At 38.8% G+C, this 20,431-nt stretch overlaps 1 protein-coding gene across 2 annotated transcripts in view; it reads left to right on the plus strand.

Annotated features, from left to right (window-relative positions):
• Nucleotides 1–19,753, plus strand: part of TBC1D30 (TBC1 domain family member 30) — a 53,471-nt gene extending 33,718 nt beyond the window's left edge. Inside the window, exons 5-14 of one of the 2 annotated variants that reach the window (XM_030445280.1) lie at nt 2,059–2,184; nt 3,381–3,566; nt 6,771–6,939; nt 8,116–8,284; nt 10,992–11,097; nt 14,818–14,930; nt 15,100–15,239; nt 16,932–17,138; nt 17,355–17,411; nt 18,705–19,753. In XM_030445280.1, the coding sequence (XP_030301140.1) occupies nt 2,059–2,184; nt 3,381–3,566; nt 6,771–6,939; nt 8,116–8,284; nt 10,992–11,097; nt 14,818–14,930; nt 15,100–15,239; nt 16,932–17,138; nt 17,355–17,411; nt 18,705–19,486 (2,055 nt within the window). In that variant the 3' untranslated portion in view covers nt 19,487–19,753. The remainder of the gene's footprint in view (nt 1–2,058; nt 2,185–3,380; nt 3,567–6,770; nt 6,940–8,115; nt 8,285–10,991; nt 11,098–14,817; nt 14,931–15,099; nt 15,240–16,931; nt 17,139–17,354; nt 17,412–18,704) is intronic. The other variant, XM_030445288.1, reaches the window with a different exon arrangement.
• Nucleotides 19,754–20,431: the final 678 nt, after the last annotated feature.

The raw sequence follows: 20,431 nt of genomic DNA on the forward strand, positions 1-20,431 counted from the left end.
CTGTCCAGGCAATCTGTGTCAGCACTCCATCACCTTCACAGTAAAAAAGTGTTTCCTGATGTTTGGACAGAACCTCCTGTGTCTCAGTTTGTGCCTGTTATCTCTGGTCTTGTCATTGGGCCTCACTGAGAAGAGCCTGGCTCCTTCCTCTTTGTATCTTCCCTTCAGGTATTTATATAAAATAAGATCTCCCATGAGCCTTCTCTTCTCCAGGCTGAACAGTCTCAACCCTCTCAGCCTTTTCTCATGTGTGTGAGTCCCTTAATCCTCTTAGTGGCTCCCAGCTGTGTTCTCTTCAGTAGCTCTGTATCTCTCTCATACTGAGGAGCCCAAGACTGGACCCGTCACTCTGGGTGTGTCTCACCAGGGCTGAGCAGAGGGTAAGGATCACCTCCTTCAGCCTGCTGGCAGTGCTCTGGGCTGCTGGTCATCTTTGCCATAAGAGCACATTGCTGCCTCATGATCAACTTGGTCTCCACCAGGACCCTCAGTTCCTCCTTTGCAAAGCTGTTTATCAACTTCATGGTCCCCAACATACACTGGTGCCTGGGGTTGTTCCTCCTCACAACACTTCTTGTTGAAATCTATGATGTTCTCGTCAGCACACTTCTCCAGCCTCTCAAGGTGCTCTTAGGCTCCTTAGTCCTTCTGGTTTTGTGTCATCATCAGACTTGCTTACACACATCATTACACACAACTTACCACATCATCCGACTCAGATTCCTTCTCACTCTGCCCATCTCTGTGTTTGCTCACATGTGACCATGTGATGCCGACCAAAGAAAAGAAGTGTGGTTTTTTCACTGCCACTCCCTTGCTTCCCAAGAATTTTGAGATAGATTTTAATATTTTTAAGATTCTAATAATTTTAAGATTTAGTCCAAAATAAAGGAAGCATTTTGTGTTGGGAGCATGCTGATTGCCTCCTTTGCTGGCAGCAAAAGCAGCAGGGTGACAACTGCATTATCACTGTGGCATGTGACATTTGTTTTCTGCTGGCAGAGAGAAAGAATCCAGTCAAACAGCATCAGTTGGATGTCAGCAGTGCTAAAGGCTGCTGTGAGGCAGAACAGTGGCATTCCTCTGCATGGGTGGCTTTGCAAAAGTGTGGGAAGGGACATTTAAATGAGAAAATATGAGATTATGGGAGCTGTCTATAAATTCCTTCATCATACCACTATCTATGTGCTTACATCTGTGGGAGGTGTCAGAATCACTTCTCACTTGAGTGAGTTAATGACTGATATAAAACTTGACCAATTTGATTTCAGGATTTCTTTCAGTTTCCTGAAGGGAAAGATCCTTTATTGTTACCTATTGGCATTGTAGGCTCCATCATGTGTCCTTCATGGTTCAGCAACTTTTCAGAGGTATAGAAAGGGTCTGGCTTTTGTCTTGGATACACATGCATAAATTTGTTCTGGTAATTATTAGGCTTTAAAAATTATCAAAACATTTGTTTTCAGAATTTCTTGTAATATCAACAGTCTAAGAAGCCCTCTTGTGTGAGTAAGTTGCTCTTGTATATGTGATGCTTTCAGATCAGTCCCAAATGATTGATATTAGATGCTGTTTCTTCTGCAATGTTGATCAGAAGGGACCTCTAGCCCCACTAGATTTCTTCTATGGGGTATCCAGGAGATGGATCCATGCAGGATATGAGGAAAGCCTGTGGCAGTGTTACCTCTTTATAAAACCTCTTGCTGGTTGTGAGGCTGGAAGGGCTGAGCTGAGAAGCAGGGTCCTTGCAGGAGAGTGTGCTTCCATCTTGGAGAGCCCCTGTGGATTCAGTTTCTAACAACTGAGTCACATCTTTGTAAGCAGTTCACAGATCTGGACACTTGATGGACACAGTTTCCTTCCTTTCTGATTTTGGAAACAAGGGAACAACATTAATTGTGCCAGAATTGTTTTAGATATAGTTCTGTGTATTTCAAGTCTAACAGCAGATCCCCTATGGGTAAAGGTGACAAGGTTCAGCTGGTAACATATATGAGAACTCTCAGCATTTTATGTGAGAAATAATAAATTTTGCTGACTTGCTTTGTCTGTTTCTAGGTTTGGCTGACACTAGCTGATCAGTATTTACACAGTATAGCCATTGACTGGGATAAAACTATGAGATTCACATTCAATGAAAGAAGTAATCCTGATGATGACTCTATGGGCATCCAGATAGTAAAGGTAACCAGCTAATTTATTTTATTTTGACTTTTTTAATGACAAGTGAAGTTGGGGGTTTTTTGTTGTGGGTTGGTTTTTTTGTTTGTTTGTTTGGTTTGGTTTGGCTTTTTGTGGTGTGTGTATTTTGGTTTGTGTTTTTTTTTTTTTAATGGATGGGATTTGGATTTATGTTGGTCTCTGCAATGGCTTTGGCAAAAGCCTTAATTCCCTTTTTCCCACCAAAATTATTTATTTGGCTTCTTTGGTCCTTCTGCACTGGTCTGGGTAGTGCTAGGTGGGGAAAAATTGCTATTACTGACTTCTGTTGTTGTCCCTTCATTCTACTTTTTTACTTTAAAAGAAATACAAGAGTTTTATAGAGACAAAGGAACATAGCTTTTTTTTTTCTTCTTCTATATAGACAAACTCCAATATTTGCTGGGATTAAAAATAATGTATTATAATACAGCAGTTGAGCATTTTTCAGTTATTTCACAGTTGAGAAACACCTCTGTCTATGCATATGTCTCAGCTGGTTAATGTTTAATATTTAGAGCAGTTGGCAGTTTTGGGGAAGAGCTTGACAGATGTGTATTGCTGTGGTGGCTTAAATGTTGTTCTGCCTATTTGGGGGATATTACTTTAGGTGGAGAGCTTGTCTTCTATAGCCACCTTAATTAGAGTACACACAGCAAAATAATTTGTGTTCCAAATTATTACAGTTGTTGCCTGTGCTTGGTCGTTTAAGCTTATAGATACTACTTATGTATCTATATGTATCTGTAGTACATGTTCTGCCTTTGGCTTATAAAACACTTAAATCTCAAGGACACTGTTCCTGTTTTTTTTTATGTTTTCATTACTTAGTTGCCTAGTAGCTCATTTATACTTTGTTAAAAACAGTTGCTCCTTTTTTGTTTGATTAAGCAGCTGCTTGGTCTTGTCTCTTTGAAACCTAGATTTCTGTTAATATTTTCTGTGACAACTTTATATGAACACCTTTTAGGCAATATGCTTACTTAAGAGCTTGCTGAACCTAAATCTCTTCAGTAAGCTAAAGGTTTACAACTTGAAAAAAAGAAACATCAACTTTGGGAGTATATATTGGGGAGGGGGGAGGTGAAAGGAAAACTGGGACAGGTAGGAGAACTAAAGGGTAAGGAAAATACACAGCTTTTCTGCCTGCTCTAGTGCTTTTCTTTTTTTTTGTTTTAAAGGACCTTCACCGAACTGGTTGCAGTTCTTACTGTGGCCAGGAGGCAGAGCAAGATCGAGTGGTACTAAAACGAGTGTTGCTGGCTTATGCTAGGTGGAATAAATCTGTTGGCTATTGTCAAGGATTTAACATACTAGCAGCACTTATTCTGGAAGTAATGGAGGGCAATGAAGGGGATGCCTTGAAAGTGAGTAAAATGTTGTTTTTTTTTTAAAGTGTTGAAGGTTGCTTCTAGTTAGTGAAGCTCAGAATAAGCAAGTGCATGAGTTTTGTAGGCAGCCTAAAAGAGCAGGACTCAAAGGAGTCACTGGTGTATATCTGCTGAGTGTTTGCTATTCTTTATGAGATAAAATGAACAGTTTGAACGTTATCACTGTTAAAATAGTTTTCAAACAAATGAGTGAGAATTTGGCCATAATAATAAATTAGAACATGGCTGTTGGCTTTAGAATATTTTAGCCCATAATCCCAAATCTGCCTCCAAACTCCTTAATTAGCTGAAAACTTTAGATTCCATTTTGAGCCTCTTGTGGGGCAGTAGCATGTAAGGCTGTTATTAAATGCTGCATTTTAAAGCAAATTCTAGGAAAATACAAAATAAATATTTTTAATATAAATATATCACTTTGAAGCTACTTTCTGGGCTACCTTAGTCATGCAGTTTTTTATTCTTTAGGCCTTTTCTAATCATAAGCAACCTTCATGAAGTTTATTGCATGCCAGAAAATGGAAATACAGTTTCATACAGGACATGTTTAAGGTTTGGCAATATCGTGTGTAAATCTCCATAAGTAAACTTGCTTGTATATGTGAGTTGGGGTCAAGCTAGTAGATGACTGTCACTCTTGAGATACTGAGCTGCTTGGTTTTGCCTTAGACAATGATTTAATTATGGAAAATACTTAAATTCACTCAGAGCTCCTAAAATGTAAAGCTTTCATTATCAGAGTCCAGCTAGCTGATATTTAATACTTCATTCTAGAGAGCTGCCTGTAGTAGTAAGAAAATAGCATAATATACCTGCTTTAGGTCAAAGAGTAAAATTTCTTTTCAGTAATTCTTCTTAAAAATCCCTCAGTGTTTTTAACATTTTATCGTGATGTTAACACTGCCCAGAAGCTCCTAAAACATAATACAGGAAATGCAGTTGCCTAAGGTTTATGAAGTTCAAGTTGATGGCATGAACTGTGTGCATTCTTATATTATTGGATTGTCTTTTTCTGTGAGCAGTGTCAGGCTCTTTGTCCTGAGGAGAAAAAATGAACTGGGGGGTGGTTACCCTGTGGCTGTTGTTGTTGTCCCTCTGCCATGTAAAGCATGTGAGGAGTGACTTCAGAACAGCTGCAAAGCTGCCCTCAGGATTGGAGCTGTGAGGAAACTGAGAGTTATTGGGAGTTAAGAGAGCAAAGGGATTCTCAGGGCTTTACCAGTCAAGTCCACTTTCTGGGAACAACATTGTAAACAAAAGCTCTGTGTCTGGGAAGTGTCTCCCAGGGTTTGGGAAAGAGCTGGTGCTATGGACATTGTGGGGCTTTAACAACTCAGGAGCCAACATGGGAGCTTCAGTGAGTGCCCAGTCAGGATGCTCAAGTCTTCCCTAGTTAAGATAAGCATATTGAAGTTAAATCTCTGGAGACACCTCAAAGTTAACCTACAGAAATTACCATGAACAAGAAAATTACAGCTTGCATATATCAAAGCTATCAGTGTAGACATAAAAAGTCTCATAGGTACTGAAACCTAAAAAACATCCTTTTCTGCCTGTTGTTGTGAGGACCTACTACAAAGTCAAATAATAAAAATGAGTATGTAGAGATGTGTCATGGAGAAAGTATCTTTTGAAAACATGAATATGTGAAGCTGCTTTTTTACAAAAGCATTCTCAGAACAATTCACATGCCAGTGAAATAGAATGGTCTTCAGTGTTACAAAAAGATTACTGTTCTTTCCTATGATCTCGTATATCTGAGATTTCTGTAGTAATACCACACAGTGGGAAGGGAGCAAAAGCCTTTATAAAATGGTTTCTTTAAGGGAGGGATTTATGGCTTATGCCAGAAATTAATGAAAACAAAAATAGCATAGTTTTAACATTGCTGTATTAAATTATTTTTCCATTGGTTGGAATATATCTAAGCAAAAGAAGCCATAATTTTAAAAGACAATGAAGTGTCCCAGTGTTTAGCAAAGATGAGAGAATGAATCTGACAAAATGGGACTCCAGCTTATATTTCTACCATCTTTTGATCTCTTTCTTTTCAATCCTTAAAACTCAAAAACAACAAAAAAAGCCCCATCAAAAATGTATAAAAGCTGTTGATTTGTCTGTATTGGCTACTGATCCGCATGCTTCAAAATATGGAACTTAAGAAGACTTATTTCCCAAAATCTATCTTGCAAGGGCAAGTGATAGCATATGGTCATGTCACAACCTAGGAGAGAAAAGGAAGAAGTAATAAAAATACTATTTGAGGTGGAAGTCCAGTATCTGCAAAACTGTTTTTGTGGGCATCTTATGAAAAGAAAGCAACTGGAAGGAGGATTGGCTTCTGTGTATGAATGTGCAATGCTTTTTAAGGATAATAAGGATGCTCATTTGAAATTTAATGAAAGGAGTAGTGGAGAAATGAAGCAGGCTCTCTGGATAGGGTTTGTGGAGTGGCCATAGAGACTTTGAAAGATCCTAAACTGAAGGCCAAGGTCTTCTGTTGGGCTGATGCCATACAGCAGCTTTTGCATATTTCTTTGTTGCATTTCCTCATTCTCAAAAGTTTGACAGCATCCAGTTAATACATTACCACCCATGTAGTTGAGCTGTCTCTCTTGAAACAGATGTCTGTTTGAAATGTTTCGTGCTGCTTAATTTAGCACCTTTTAAAGTGACAAGATGAAGTGCAGCACACGGTAACACATTGCAGTAAAATGTGTGGAACAGTATCTTGCATTTTGGAGAGAGGGAAATAATTGTAAGGTCAGTCACCTAGTTGTGGCAGTTAACAACCAGAGAAGGGACAGCAGAACATTCCAACAGAATGGAGAATGTCACAGACAACAGCAAAAGTGTCAGAAGTTCCCATTGGTTTGAGTAATGCCTCCAACTTGGGAATAGTCCACTGTGTCATTGATTTTGGTCATTAGTGGTTCATAAATTCTGGACAGCTTCAAGAGGCCTTTGCACCTTGATTGCTTGTGGATACCTAGAGTACCTATGGATACTTGAAATTATGTTTTCCCCCCATTGTAAATGGAGGTACCAGAGGCATGTCTTGCCACTGGCTCCAAATCATTATTTACATTAAGTTCTTTAAAATTCTGGGTTTTTTCTTCTGCTTTTCCTAGGCAATAATTGTCTCTGTAAGTCCTACATGATTATATTTCTTTTTCCACACAGATTATGATTTACCTAATTGATAAGGTACTTCCTGATAGCTATTTTGTCAATAATCTCCGTGCTCTCTCTGTGGATATGGCTGTTTTCCGAGATCTTTTACGAATGAAGCTTCCTGAATTGTCTCAGCACTTAGACACCCTGCAAAGAGCTGCTAACAGAGAAAGTGGAGGTAGGTTCCACAGAAAAAGCTATTTAGTTCCTTTTTGCTTTTGTTTCATCTGAGTGCTGGTCTAAAAATAGTTTTTCAAGTGTTTACATAGCTTTACTGCTTAGAATATATATTTTCATAGAATCATAGAATGCTTTAGGTTGGAAGGGACCTTAAAAATCATCTAGTTCCAACCCCCCTTCCATGGGCAGGGACAACTTCCACTTGACCAGGTTGTTCAAAGCACCATCCAACCTGGCCTTGAGCATTTTCCAAGGATGGAGCATCCACAATTTCCCCAGGCAACCTGTTCCAGTGTCACCCTTTACAGAAAATAATTTATTCCTAATACCTAATCTAAATGTACCCTTTTTCAGTTCAAAACCATTACTTTGTCCTATCACTCCATGCCCTTGTAAAAAGTCCTTTCTTATAGGCTCCCTTCAGGTACTGGAAGGCTGCCCAAACTGAGTAAAAACAAAGAAAGGGTATCAAGGAACTATTTGCTGTTTGCAAGCATTTTCACAGGCAGCAGCCTCTTGGTCCCTCTTGGTCATGACCTTCAATGCATCAGTTGATAGTAGGACGCACAAAGTGTTCTCTGAGTAACAAAAAAGTAAAACTTTAGAGTTTCAGGCTGAAATAGGAACTCTTGGAAAACAGAATGTGTTGCAGTTAGCTTCTGCTAAGCTGTACATCAAGATTTTAAAACAACAGATAAGACTTTAAAAGAGACAGTCACCTCAACCTTCATGTAGATAAAGACTTCTTGTGCATGATGCAGCACTTTTTTTTGTTGGTTGGTTGGTTTGGGTTTTTTTTGTTTTTTTTTTTTTTTTTTTAGTAAAAGGTTTAAGCTTATTAGTAAAAGGTTCAAGTTTATATGGCATTGGGGAAGAAAAATTAATCTTCTTGATATAAGGAAAAAAATATGTGCTGGTGATTTCCATTGGTTATGGTCCAAAATCCATGGTGCTGCTTAGAGCTTTTTGTAGTGCAGCAGAACGAAAAGTGATTAAGTATGTAATTTTTCCATCGCTTTTTTTCAGCTTATCTTTGGAAAGCTGCAGGCTAAATCATCTTTGAGCAATATCAGACATACTACAATTTTTGGTGAATTTCAGTATGCAGTTTATAGTCTTTGTAAAACAATAGTAGACTACAAATACTTCAAATATCCTTTTTTTTTTTTTTCAGGAGGCTACGAACCCCCACTTACAAACGTCTTCACAATGCAGTGGTTTCTGACCCTTTTTGCCACTTGCCTGCCTAACCACACAGTTCTGAAGATCTGGGATTCAGTTTTCTTTGAAGGCTCTGAAATTATACTGAGAGTAGCTTTGGCTATCTGGGCAAAGTTAGGAGAGTAAGTGGTCATTTTTATTATCTGATTTCTCATTTCAGTATGAGCAGTGTGTGTAGGTTACATTGTTCTGAAGAGCATGTTCTCAATTTTAAGGAAGATGCCATCTTTCAGGATAATTATTCTGTTTTTAAAAGCTGCACAAACCATGATAATGGGTTGACCCTTGCTGCAGAAATGTCTCCAGTTGTTTGCATCGTCTATTATGGCTTCATTCTATGCTAAAAGGTTGGTTGGACTTCCCAGAACATAGAGCTCTGAGGAAGCTGGTAAATACTCTCTGGAAAGGCACACAGAGAGACTTAAGTGTAACTAACTAAGATTTATTTTGATACCTGAAGCTGGGGATATTAATTCCCCTATTTGCACTTAAGGAGACTTAAGGATTTGTGACCATTTGTTACAGCCAAGAGCAGAGTTCAGTTACATAGTTCTGTTAAGGCCTGCAAACAATTTTTCCCTGCTATTCTCTGATTTTAAGCCCATTCTTGCTAAGTTTCTTATATAGTCCTTTATGGCCTTGGAAACTCAGGACAAAGCACAATAGGTGGTTAGTTCTTCTAAACTCCTCCTGGTATCATGGCAAATATTTGCATTCCAAAGAGTGTGCAGTGCTCCCAGAGAAAGGAGTTTTGTCATTGACTTCAGCAGGAGGTGTGAGCTCTGACAGCTTGAGCAGATGTTAGCTCAGCTGGAAACTTTTTTCAGCTGCCTTCAGCAGCTGCATTAAATTTTTCTTGTGATGCCCATCAACACTCACCTTCCTTCCTTTTTTCCCTGAGGCTGGGCAACTGGGATTTATGTTTAGCTCTGTCCTTGGAGGCTTCATTTCTTTTTTCTTTCTCAACAGATTAATACTGCAGGCCAGTAACATTGTGAGAGACTTTGTTTAGTATGTTTTATTTTTAATCAGCAGAATGATAAATAGAATAATTGATTTATTGATTACTGATTTCATAAGAGCTTTATGTGTTCAGTTCATGAATAAAAATTCAGTTGTATGAATCATTTGCACTAGGATTAAACTGTATTTAGTCCCATTGTGCTTTATTACTCTGTGCTATACCTTTAGATAAAAGGTTCTGCTGCAGTAGGCCTCTGTACACTTAACAGCTATAATTAATAATGTTCCAGCTCATAACATGATCAAAAAGGAAATCAGTACTTTGAAATTATTACTGTAAAACTTAAAGCAAAAATTAAACATATTTTATAAAAATTGGAAGGGACAGCACAAAGAAATCTATAATATGTCCAAAGGAGTAAGTTGATCACACTCCATGCTCTGTAACTATTGTTTTTAGGGAATGAGGGAATTTTTGTAGATTAATTGGTGGAATGGGTCTGACAAATTTGGAGGAAATAAACAAACTGGGATGCTGGTGTGATAACTAGAGAACCAGAAGATGATAATCCCTGAGGTTAACAAGAACTGAAATTCAGTAAGCTTGTGATTAATAGTATCAAATGAGATAAGAAAGTAAAAGATTGGGCACTACGTTTTTGCTGGGAGAAGGTTGTGATTTTGTTCTTCTTCTCTGCTAGAAATAGAAGGGGGGATTTTAAAACGTAGGGCCTGAAGCAGTGCTCATAGTCTCTTGATATTCCTACTTCTCAAAACTATGTTTCTAGACATGAAAATGGGATGAGAAGTGCTTTTCCTGGGATGCATGTTGTTCAGTCATACTTCTGTCTTGAGGGAGACTGAAGGAAAGGGAAGCATAAAAACAGGTGCAGTGGAAAAAGCAGAATGTGGAGGTCATGAGAGACTGCATGTATCAGGGAAGGTAATAAGCACTAAGTTTGTGATAATTTGCTGCATACCCATTGTTACTAGAGTTGGGTTTTTTGGTTGGTTGGTTTTTTGGTTTTGATTTGTTTTTTCAATTTAAGCATTCTTTAGCTAAACTGTGTTTTCAGTCTCAGTTCAATGTCTGTTTCCCATGGACACTGAAGATCAAGGGAAGCTTCTTCTAATCCTTAAGAAAAAAAGCTGTGTACTTTTTAAGTCATTCCAGCAGCTGTATTTTGCAGAGGATGCTACAATATATAGCTACCATTGCATTTGTTGGGGATGGAAGTAAAACAAATTTTTCACTTGATGGGAAAGGAGTTTTAGCACCTGACCCTAATGTATGTAGAACAGCAGCTCACAAAAGTGTATCACTCGTATTTCTCTTCCTTTAGCTGACACACTGCAGGTGTTTTTAGAAATTTAAAGAAAAGAGTGGAGGAAAGAAACAGAAAATTACAAATAACCCCACAAGCAAATAAAAAACCCCCCACCAAAACAAAAAACCCCACCAACATGCAGAAAAGTCTGCATCTCCAATTCAGAAATAACAGTCACAAATAAATCCTCAGGATGCTCATAGTGTAGAAGTGGAAGGGGCAAAGGGAATAATCTGTCTGGACATGCATGAATCCTTTATCTTGAGCAGTCAGGACAGTAAGCTCTGCTCAGTATGTCCTTTTACTGCACCAGTGTTTCCAGTGTGATGTGCACAGTTTTGTTTTTTGGAAGTGTAGGGAGGATTGCAATGAACTTAGGAATTAAAATGCCTAAGCACGTATTTTATCATGACAGAAAATGGAGTTTTCATTTAGAAGTGTATAATGATATGTAAAAGTAAAAAAAAATCAATAAACTAAACACAACAAAGAGACAAAACAACACAAAAAACTAAACCAAACATTTATTTTGATGTAGGCAAATAGAGTGTTGTGAAACTGCAGATGAGTTTTACAGTACCATGGGCAAGCTGACTCAGGAGATGCTAGAAGACAATCTGATTGACAGCAATGAACTCATGCAGGTGAGTAAATGTTATATAATATAATTGTGATATTTGTGTTTTCTATGTTTCCTTTAGGGCCTGATTTCAAACAAATTACATTTTTGTTCAGATACAGCAGACTTAAACTCTCCCAAGAATAAAATTTTAATATAACTGAGTTGAGCTAGCACATCAATGACACAAATAGATAGCCTGCAGTCAAAGCTAAAATCTTATCTTGTACTTTAAATGTAGAGAACTACTATGGTCCATTTCATTAGAATTTGTTATACGTTGATAGATGAGAGTTTGTTGTCATGTAATGTACAATGGAAGTTACGCAAATAAGATATAGAATCCTTCAGTAATCATAATTTTTCGGGTGTTCTTTTGTTTTATTTGTATGTTCTGACCAGTAATTTAATACATTGTGTCCTTTTCGTTCTGCAGACACTGTGGGAGACAAGAGTTTATCAAATGAGAAGGGAAAAAAATCCTTTTTAATAGAAAAAAAATCCTTTTTCATAAAAAAAAAAAAAAAGAAAGCCATGAACAGTCATCAGAGAACTATAAACAAAGACATTTGTAGATAATTACAGTCACCAAATTCTTAAAGCATATGTCAGTAAATGAGAAAAAAGATCCAAATTTTTCTGGGAAAGAGCCTTTGACATTACAGATGGAATTGTATTGATTTTCACTTCTCCCTCCACTCCCCAAATGTCCTTGAGGTGTTGCCTACTTAAATGTTTTATAAGAACTCCATGCTACAGTTCTGGAGCTTTGCTTTTGATGAGCTAGAGTATGGGGATTAAATGGGTGCAAATACAGAGCATTTGCACCTGAAATTTTTTACGTGACTTAGGGGCAGGGAAAACAAAGTCAGTCTCAGTATATGAAGGTTGGTGAGTTTATTTCAGTAGATAGCAGGTAACTTCTGTTACCCATTACTGGAGTCAAAACTTAATAACTCTCTGTCGTAATACATTTCCATTTTCTGGTCAAGTACAGCTCTGAAGTCAAGAGTCACTTTCAAATTTTTGACTTCTGTTATTGCTGTTGTTTTGTTTAATGAGGGAGCTGTGGCTTTATTTTGCTTCAAAAGGGAGGCTCAGCTTGTCAGAGGTACTTTTAAATAAGTGTTAAGGTTTCTCATCAGATGATTCAGCTACTGAAGGAGGGTGGCCTGACACCTTCTCATATTCATTGTATTTCAGCTCCTGGTCTCAAGTGCAGTAAAAAAAAAACCAAAATCAAGATGTGGCATTTGTGACAAAGAATAACGTTGTGAAAGCTGAAATGAGCTTTAGAGACTCTGAATTTCTTTCTTCATCATTGTAATAGAACATAAGGCATAGGTAACTTACCAGTTGGAGAGATGGAAGGATCTTTATGGTTTTTTTTGAACTGTTGCAATCAGAAGTGTACTGGATTAGCAGTACTTTTGTGCTTCAGCAAAAGATAAGCACTTGGTATGAGATGTATTGATAGTCTGCATGCATATTTTGTGACACTGACAGGAGTGTTAAGGTAGGACAGCATTGCCATTGATAGGCAGAACATGGCAGGGTTTTCTATGCAGAAGACATTTGGGTTTTCTGGACAGAGTACCAGTGTGTCTGTCTCGTGTGTCCTTTCAATTGAAGGAACCACATTATAGTTTAGATAGTGTTCCTCATGTCAGTGAACTTGGGCTATGTTGGGAGCCTGTTCTTCAAGTCAAAGGTAGGCAGCCCTCTCCTGAGGTGCTCACTCTGGGCTCTCTTTTACCATAAGTGGATCAGGCACTGGCTACTGCATTTGAACAGTTTTCTCCATAATGGAGAAAAAAATAAAGAAATATGAACCGTTGCTTTAAAGAAAGGATTCAGGCTGCTTGAAGACACTGCTTTTTAAGTTTCTTTAGTCTTTTTTCAGAGGAGTCAGAGAGATAGGTGTTAAGACTGCCGGTTTTTTTTCCTCTTTTTTTTTTTTTTTTTTTTTTTCCTTTTCTCTACCAAAATCAGAACAGTGTATTTACATCTAATAGCTCTAACAAGGTGGCTCAAGGATTAGTATCCTGTTGTGGGGAAGGTTTATTATTCTACTTTGCCTTTCCTACACAAGCAAGTATCTCAATTTGCTGTAGATTTCCATGGCATGTACATCTGCAGCTAGCAACCTGCCCAGGCTTACATAAGCCAGTGAAGAATAACAGGAATTTCCCTGTTACAAGAAAACAGATTGTGCTCTAAAAGTCCTGTTTCATTTGGGAGTTAGAGTGGGGAGATATGGCTGATCCTTCAGGGGCAAGGGCTGACAGAGCAGGTGTCTAAAGTAGATCAGAGGACTCGTCCTCATTCTCTCCACCTGAATGCATAGTTGGTGTAGGTGTATCATTAAAAATGCCTCCCTCCTGTGCAGGCAGTGCGTATACCTAGGACTGAGGGCTTGAAAGTTTTGCAGAGTTGGCTCTTGCCATGGCCAGAGTCCTTACAGAGAGCATGGGGGGATTAGAGGAGCAAGAAAACCTAAAGCTTCCTCCTGGTTTCAGAGACTGAACATCTTGGGTAAACAAAGGGTAAGTGCTGCAGGCACAGGAGAATGGGGGATGTATTCAGACCTAGAAGTTAAACAAATACAGTATTCAGTAGTGACCTTTCATTGGCCTAATAATAAACTTTAGCTCTAAAGTAGAGACAGAAGCCCCTACAGCAGGTGTCTGCAGATGCTCTCAACAGTGTGTGCTAGTTTATGAGTATGTGCTTTCATGCCTTCTCAGACAGTAAGAATTTTATAAGCAGCTAAACTATGTCAGTTTGTACACCTAGAAACATTGCAGTGTAGAGGAGATGAGAAGCAAACAAGGAGGCATCCCTAAGTGATTGCTGTGGTACAGGGGAGCAGCCATCAATCCCTCTGTTGTACCCAGCATTTTGAACTATCTTACCCTGGTTTGATGACATTCACTGCTAACTTCCTACTTGAGTAGCACTTTGTTTTATTTTGGGTTTGTTTTTGCTCTTTGTTTTGCTTTCCTAGTGTAAATGAAAATGAAAAGAGAGAAAAGCCCTAAACCAGTCTGGGGCAGCTCTTGAAATAAGTGTTTGTGAACTATCTGCAAAGGTAAAGCTGCCTACCCTCTTTTAGAAGCCACAGCCGATCACCTTCTGCATGGTGTTCTGCTGAGAATGTAGGTGGCTCTTCATTTCTAGGGTAAGGCAAAGCTTTGACAAAAAGCTACCAGTTTAAGGTGAGAAGAGGGTTTTTTTCTCTTCTTTTTTTCTTCTTCCCAGGATCTGTCCCTTGTAGCCATAAATAAGAGAGAGAGTTTGGCTGTGTCATGCTTCTCATGGGTAGGCTGGTTCCCAGTGGCACAGTTTCACCAGAATTACTGAAATGGCACCCAAAGCTACATAGAAACTAGGAACCAGATATTTTGACTCTGAAGCTTTGCTGTGGGAAGGACGTCACAGCTCCTGGTTGACAATGTTTTGGATTTTTTTTTTTCATAAAATTTGTTTGTGGATCTCTTGGCCAGAAGGCAAGTGAGGTTTCAGTTATAATCTGGTAACAAGTAATTACATTTAAAATGTGTATGCTAGATCTCTTACAGGAAATACTGACTGATGCATAAAACCAGACCATTTCAGTTTTCTTACAGCACATAAGTATGTGCAGCCTCTAATTCTGCAAGACTGTAAAGGTTTATTGATGGAGAAATCTTTTGGGAACTTTTAGTTAATGGTACAGTTTTAAATGGCATATTTTTTTTTCTAGACTGTTTATACAATGGCTCAGTTTCCCTTCCCGCAACTCTCAGAATTAAGGGAGAAATACACGTACAACATCACTCCTTTCCCTGCAGCAGTAAAATCTACTTCATTTTCAGGGTAAGTTTGATTCACTGCTGATGGCAAATAGGGTTATTGCTTATGCTACACAGATAGTGAAAAGACAAGTGGCATCCTGCCTTGTATGTTCTTAAAGAAGAATAAGATGCTTGGTAATGATCCTACTTAAGAGTCTCTTTCTTATTTTTCTTATGTTCTCATTTTACAGACGGCTTGGCAGAACAAGAGAGAGTGATGAGGAAAATGATCTAGATGATGAAGACTCAATTGCCAATGCAATTGGCTGTCTTGGACCACTAAGTGGGTTTTTGGCACCAGAGCTCCAAAAATACCAAAAACAGATGAAAGGTAAAAGCAATTTTGTTCATTTTGGAAAACGTAGTTATGTCTGTATGCCCTTGCAGAAATCATCTGTAGCTTTCTCTGTGAAAGCTTCTGTGAAAATTTTGGTTTATATTCACATAGAGATTACAGCAGGTACCAAATGACCTGCTCTGTGTTTCCTGAACATGTTTTCAAAGTCAAGTTTGAAGCCTGTATGTATACAATAAATGACAGCATGGGTTAAGGACTTGGCTGGAGTAATGGTTAAAAGCCCAATGCCACTGTGTTGCCCACCCACAGAAGAAGCACACATGTGGAAAAAAGTCCACCCTAAATCCAAGAAAGCTGTTAGGTACTCAGCATTTTCTGAAGAGTGTACATGTAATAAGTAATCCTGACCTTTATTAGCTTATGCATGGCTAGTTCTGGAACCTGTCAGCAGTGAGAGAATTCTGCAGGTCTTCTTATTGCCCTTTTGGCCAAGCCTTCAGACTATAGTATATTTGGGTATAGATTTTTATAAAATTGGGTATGGTTTAGGGTGTTCTGACAAAATGTCACTGTTTTTCAAATCCCTCTACATGGAAATACATTTAATGACAGAGTTGTATGTTCATCAGTGCAAGCTCTACAAGTAGAAGAAAACTGATGCATAGAAGAAAGGCTTTGTTAACTTACAGCAGCCTTTATGAAATGGTATTGGATCAACATTGATTTTATGATATCCTGAGAGAGGCTGTACTGATATAATCCCCAGTCCACTCCTACCTTACCTCCCAAAAAACATCAGACTGATTTAGCAGTTGCTGCTATCCAATTGCACATCATTATTCTTATGGTTTGGCTTTGCAGAGACCTGGAAGTTGCAATTTTCCTTTTGATTTTCTGTGGTGCTCTGTTTTTCTCTTCCTGAGGGACATTCTTCTACTTACTGCTTCAAGCTAGCACTTAGTCAGACCATCAAACTGCTGTTGTAGACTAAGCCAAAAACAAACAAACACCCCTTGAAAAAGAATTATCCCATTGACCCTGGAGTGTCAGTTTGGTGCTGCATCAGAAACAGCTGTGAAAATAAATTGCACTGCTGCTGTTTCTCTGCAGCTGCTGGTCAGAGATGCTCTCAGGTTGTCTGATCCTTGGCTCCTCTGTGCTTATCCCTTTCATTGTTACTAGCAGCTTTCTCCCTGTAGTGCTATAAATCTATTTCTTGATGGTTCTTGCTGGTATCACTAAGCTGGTTGTTTCATCTCATGTCTGCTTCACTGTAATGTGTTTTGTGACTTGCGTTGTTAGTGACCTCTTCTACCAATTAAGTGTCTTTAATATTCAGTTTCTGAATTACTTTAGTGATGGCTTGATGTACTTCTGGGTAATTGAAGAACTGTACTCGAAACTTTGCGTAGCTATGTTAAAGGATTCTTGCACACCTTAAAATCTCCTCAAACCCTTGCTATTCTTAAGCATAGATTTAATCTTCTTCTAGAGATTTAACACTTTCAGTAAACAGTGCAGCTTTATTAATGCTGAATATTGTAATAGATTTTAATATTGTATTATATATTGTATAATATTTGAATATTGTAATAGATTTTTAAAGACTACAGTTAAGTAAGACAAAAGGAGTTATACATAGGCTTTCATTGTAGATAATCAGCAGAACTCTTGAGTATGCCAATTTATTACTCATCTCTGCTTTATTTTTTCTGTTCTGTGCAGATCAGAATGAAGAACAAAGTCTGGGTTCCAGTAACATTGCAGAGTTAAGTCCAGGAGCAATAGACTCTTGCAGAAGTGAGTATCATGCTGCTTTTAACAGCATGATGATGGAGCGTATGACCACGGATATTAATGCACTGAAAAAGCAGTATTCCAGGATAAAGAAGAAGCAGCAACAGCAGGTTCACCATGTGTATATCAGAGCAGGTAACATACCAAAACATGTGCCATTTCCTGATTTAATACAAGCTAACTTCATTGTAGGAGAAAAGGCAGACAACATTCTTTTAGATTTAACCAAACAGACAGAAGAAAAGACTGATGGAATAAAGAGCACATTAGTGCACATTAGCAGTGAAGTTGGTACCACTTCATGTAGACAGACTGTAAATGAGAAGGTGATATTTTTTCTTCTTTTGTCAGGATCTGAAGATGACGACCCTGGGATTTTTTTAGGTCCCAGGGACCAGCTGAACAATGGTATTTAAAAGTGTCTTTGCTATTTGGGAGTGTTCTATTGATCTCTCTGATCAAAAACTAAATGTTTGGCATTCTTGGAATTGACAAACTGAGGCACTGGAAAAAGTGAAATGAGATGAATACACTTCAAGTGGCAGGTAGATTAATAGCTGGTCTGTATTATCCTAACTCCTCTCAGTTCCTCTGGGCATGACAAATTACACAGCTGAAGAACTGGCTTAGATATTCCATTGTGGCTGACAGTTCACCTGCTGTGAGGATTGAGCAGGATGTCAGTCTGTTATTTAGCAATCCATGTTGCTAAGTCTGTTTTCCCAGTTGTCAAACTCCAAAATATGGGGGTTAGCATGAACAGCACAGCTGAAGGTTTTAGTGGGTGTGCAAGCTGCTCACCTCACACATTCCTCCCCACTTAGGTGTCATCTTTCTAAGTCAACATTGAACTACATAGATGGGTTACTGTGGAGAACTTTTATGCCCCTTATGTCTAAGCTTGTCCTAGCAGAAGCATTTGATCTTAAAGGTCTTTTCCAACCTAAATGGATCAATGATTCTACAGTTTGAATACATAGAACTTCAACTTCACGTTAGCATCATTTGTAAAGAAAAAGAAATCTAAAATATTGGCAAAATATTTGCTTTGACTGTAGCCAGCAGTAACAGTGCAAACAGTAAAATGTTGATTCCCAAGGATTGCCAACCTCCACCCCTCAAACACAAACCTTTCTAATCTTACTAATCATGATGCGGGGCTGGGTTTGTGGTTTAATCAAACTGTTGTCTAATTACCTAATTCCTGCTCTATTGCTGTGCTTTAATAATCTTATAGATTATAATCTTATAGAAAAGATTTGGTCACATATGCCTCCTCCTGCAGAGGGACTGAATTGCCTCTTACAGCTGGAAGAGAAATGAAAGACAGGGGAAAGATCAGAAGTCAATATTAATGTTAAACTCTCAGTTACAATACAATTCCAAAAATCAAAGGGCTATTTTTGATATGCTTTATTTGCATGGTATTCCTGGCTCAGGAATAGGTAAGGAGCTGGAGTGGGAGGACAGGAAATCTTTATTATAGCATTTAATAGCTTTGTGTTAATCTTCAAGATGTAAGAGAAATTCAGTGATTTGTGATTTTTCCTTTTACTTTTTTCTTTTTTTTTTTTATGGAAGTCAGTCCTACAAATCCTTCAGTAACTCAAGAGAGACATTAGATTTTGTGGTGGATCCTTACAACATTGCTTTGCTTTGATCTTTAACAAAACTGTGTTTCTTTTAAACACTTTCTTTCAGACAAAGGGCCAGTTACCAGCCTCCTGCCCTCTCAGGTAAACCATTCCCCGGTGATAAACCACCTCCTTTTAGGAAAGAAGATGAAATTGAATAACAGGGCTCTCAAAAATGCTGTTATTCACATCCCAAGTCATGCTACAGGGAAGATGTCTCCCATTCCCCAAGAAGATCTTAAAACAAAACTAAACTCCCCATGGCGCACTCACATACGAGTTCATCGAAAGAACATTGCTAGGGCCAAAGGCCAGCTGGGCTATGGAGATACCATCGGACTAATAGAGGAGCAGAGTGAGAGCTATAAACCAAACAGTCCTGGTGCAAAGGAGGAGATTTCCAAACACTCTGACTTTGGAGAAAGAGAAGGAGGTGGTTTGGATGACAGGACTACTCGAAAAACTGACCTGCAGTCATCTGAGATGGGCTCTGGGGACAGCAGCACAAACGTGTCAGTGGTTCAGCTGAAACTGGAAGCACTGGAACTCACCTCAGATAACAGAACCAACGCTGAGTCAGCATCCCATCAGTCCAAACAGCAACGTTTGTCAGAGTCCTCCAGTTCATCCAGCGACAGTGGAAACCTGGCTAAATCTCCCCAGCCTGGGAACCTGAAGCCGCAAGTCTTCAATCCCTTTCCCAGTGTCAAGCCCCTTCGGAAGTCAGCTACAGCCAGGAATTTAGGGCTGTATGGCCCCACTGAAAGAACACCAACTGTACACTTCCCACAAATGAGCAGAAGTTTCAGTAAGTCTGTTGGTAGCAACAGCGGGACCAGAAAACGATGATGGACTACCGGGCACTTTCTATTTCTGACAGCAACAAAAAAATTGTATTGTTGTTGGTTTTTTTTTTAAAATGTGTGCGTGTGTGTCCCAAAGCATTTCTAATCTTTAAGTAATGGGGACAGAAGTGGTTACCAGACGTATAACTATGTGTCTTTGAAAATTGTGCTCCCGTGTTGTTATGGGATAGATTAGTGAAGATGCACTCTGGCGCCCTGTTGTCGATCCTGATGGTTCTGTGGTAAAATAAACATTGATTTGCAGTGTGAAGCATACTGTTCCTTTGAATCCAACCCAGACATAAAATCACCAGCTGCCTTTAACCCCTCAGCCCCCCACGGCTGCTTCCTGTGGCTCTCAAAGCTTGAAGGGCTGGTTGTCTGGTGCAGCAAAACCACAAAACAGTTTTTATGCCTCAGCTTCCCCATGAGACCCCACTGTCATGCTCTGTGAGTAGCTGGAGGAGCCATGACCAGCAGAAGCACAAGCAGCCCTAGCAATCAAAATACCATTTGTGTCTGACACTACTACTTATCTACCAGGCCTTCTGGTTTCTGGTCTTCTTGAGCAGCGTTTTGTGCTTCTCTTCCCACAGCAGTCCTCTGCTGATACTGTTTTGAATATAACTGTAGTCAGCGAGCATGAGAATAGCAGACAAAAGTCCATTCATAGCACTGGTTTACTCCTTTTCTGTTACATATGTACATACATACATTTCTGTTACTGCTGGAGAGTTGCAGCAGTGCAAAATTAGGGATTAGATACAACTCTGTGTGTAGTTGTATGAATATTATTGCACATCTTGGCTTCAGTGGATTTAAAAGCATGATTAGATTACAGAACTGTGATTAAATCACATTTGCCATCTTAGCAGTAGGTAAAATATATGAATGTTATAAAAATAGTTTAGGGTTTAAAATTCTATTTATAGAATGATTAGATACCTAG

Source organism: Calypte anna, chromosome 1 (assembly GCF_003957555.1).
Source record: "Calypte anna isolate BGI_N300 chromosome 1, bCalAnn1_v1.p, whole genome shotgun sequence".
Taxonomy (NCBI): domain Eukaryota; kingdom Metazoa; phylum Chordata; class Aves; order Apodiformes; family Trochilidae; genus Calypte; species Calypte anna.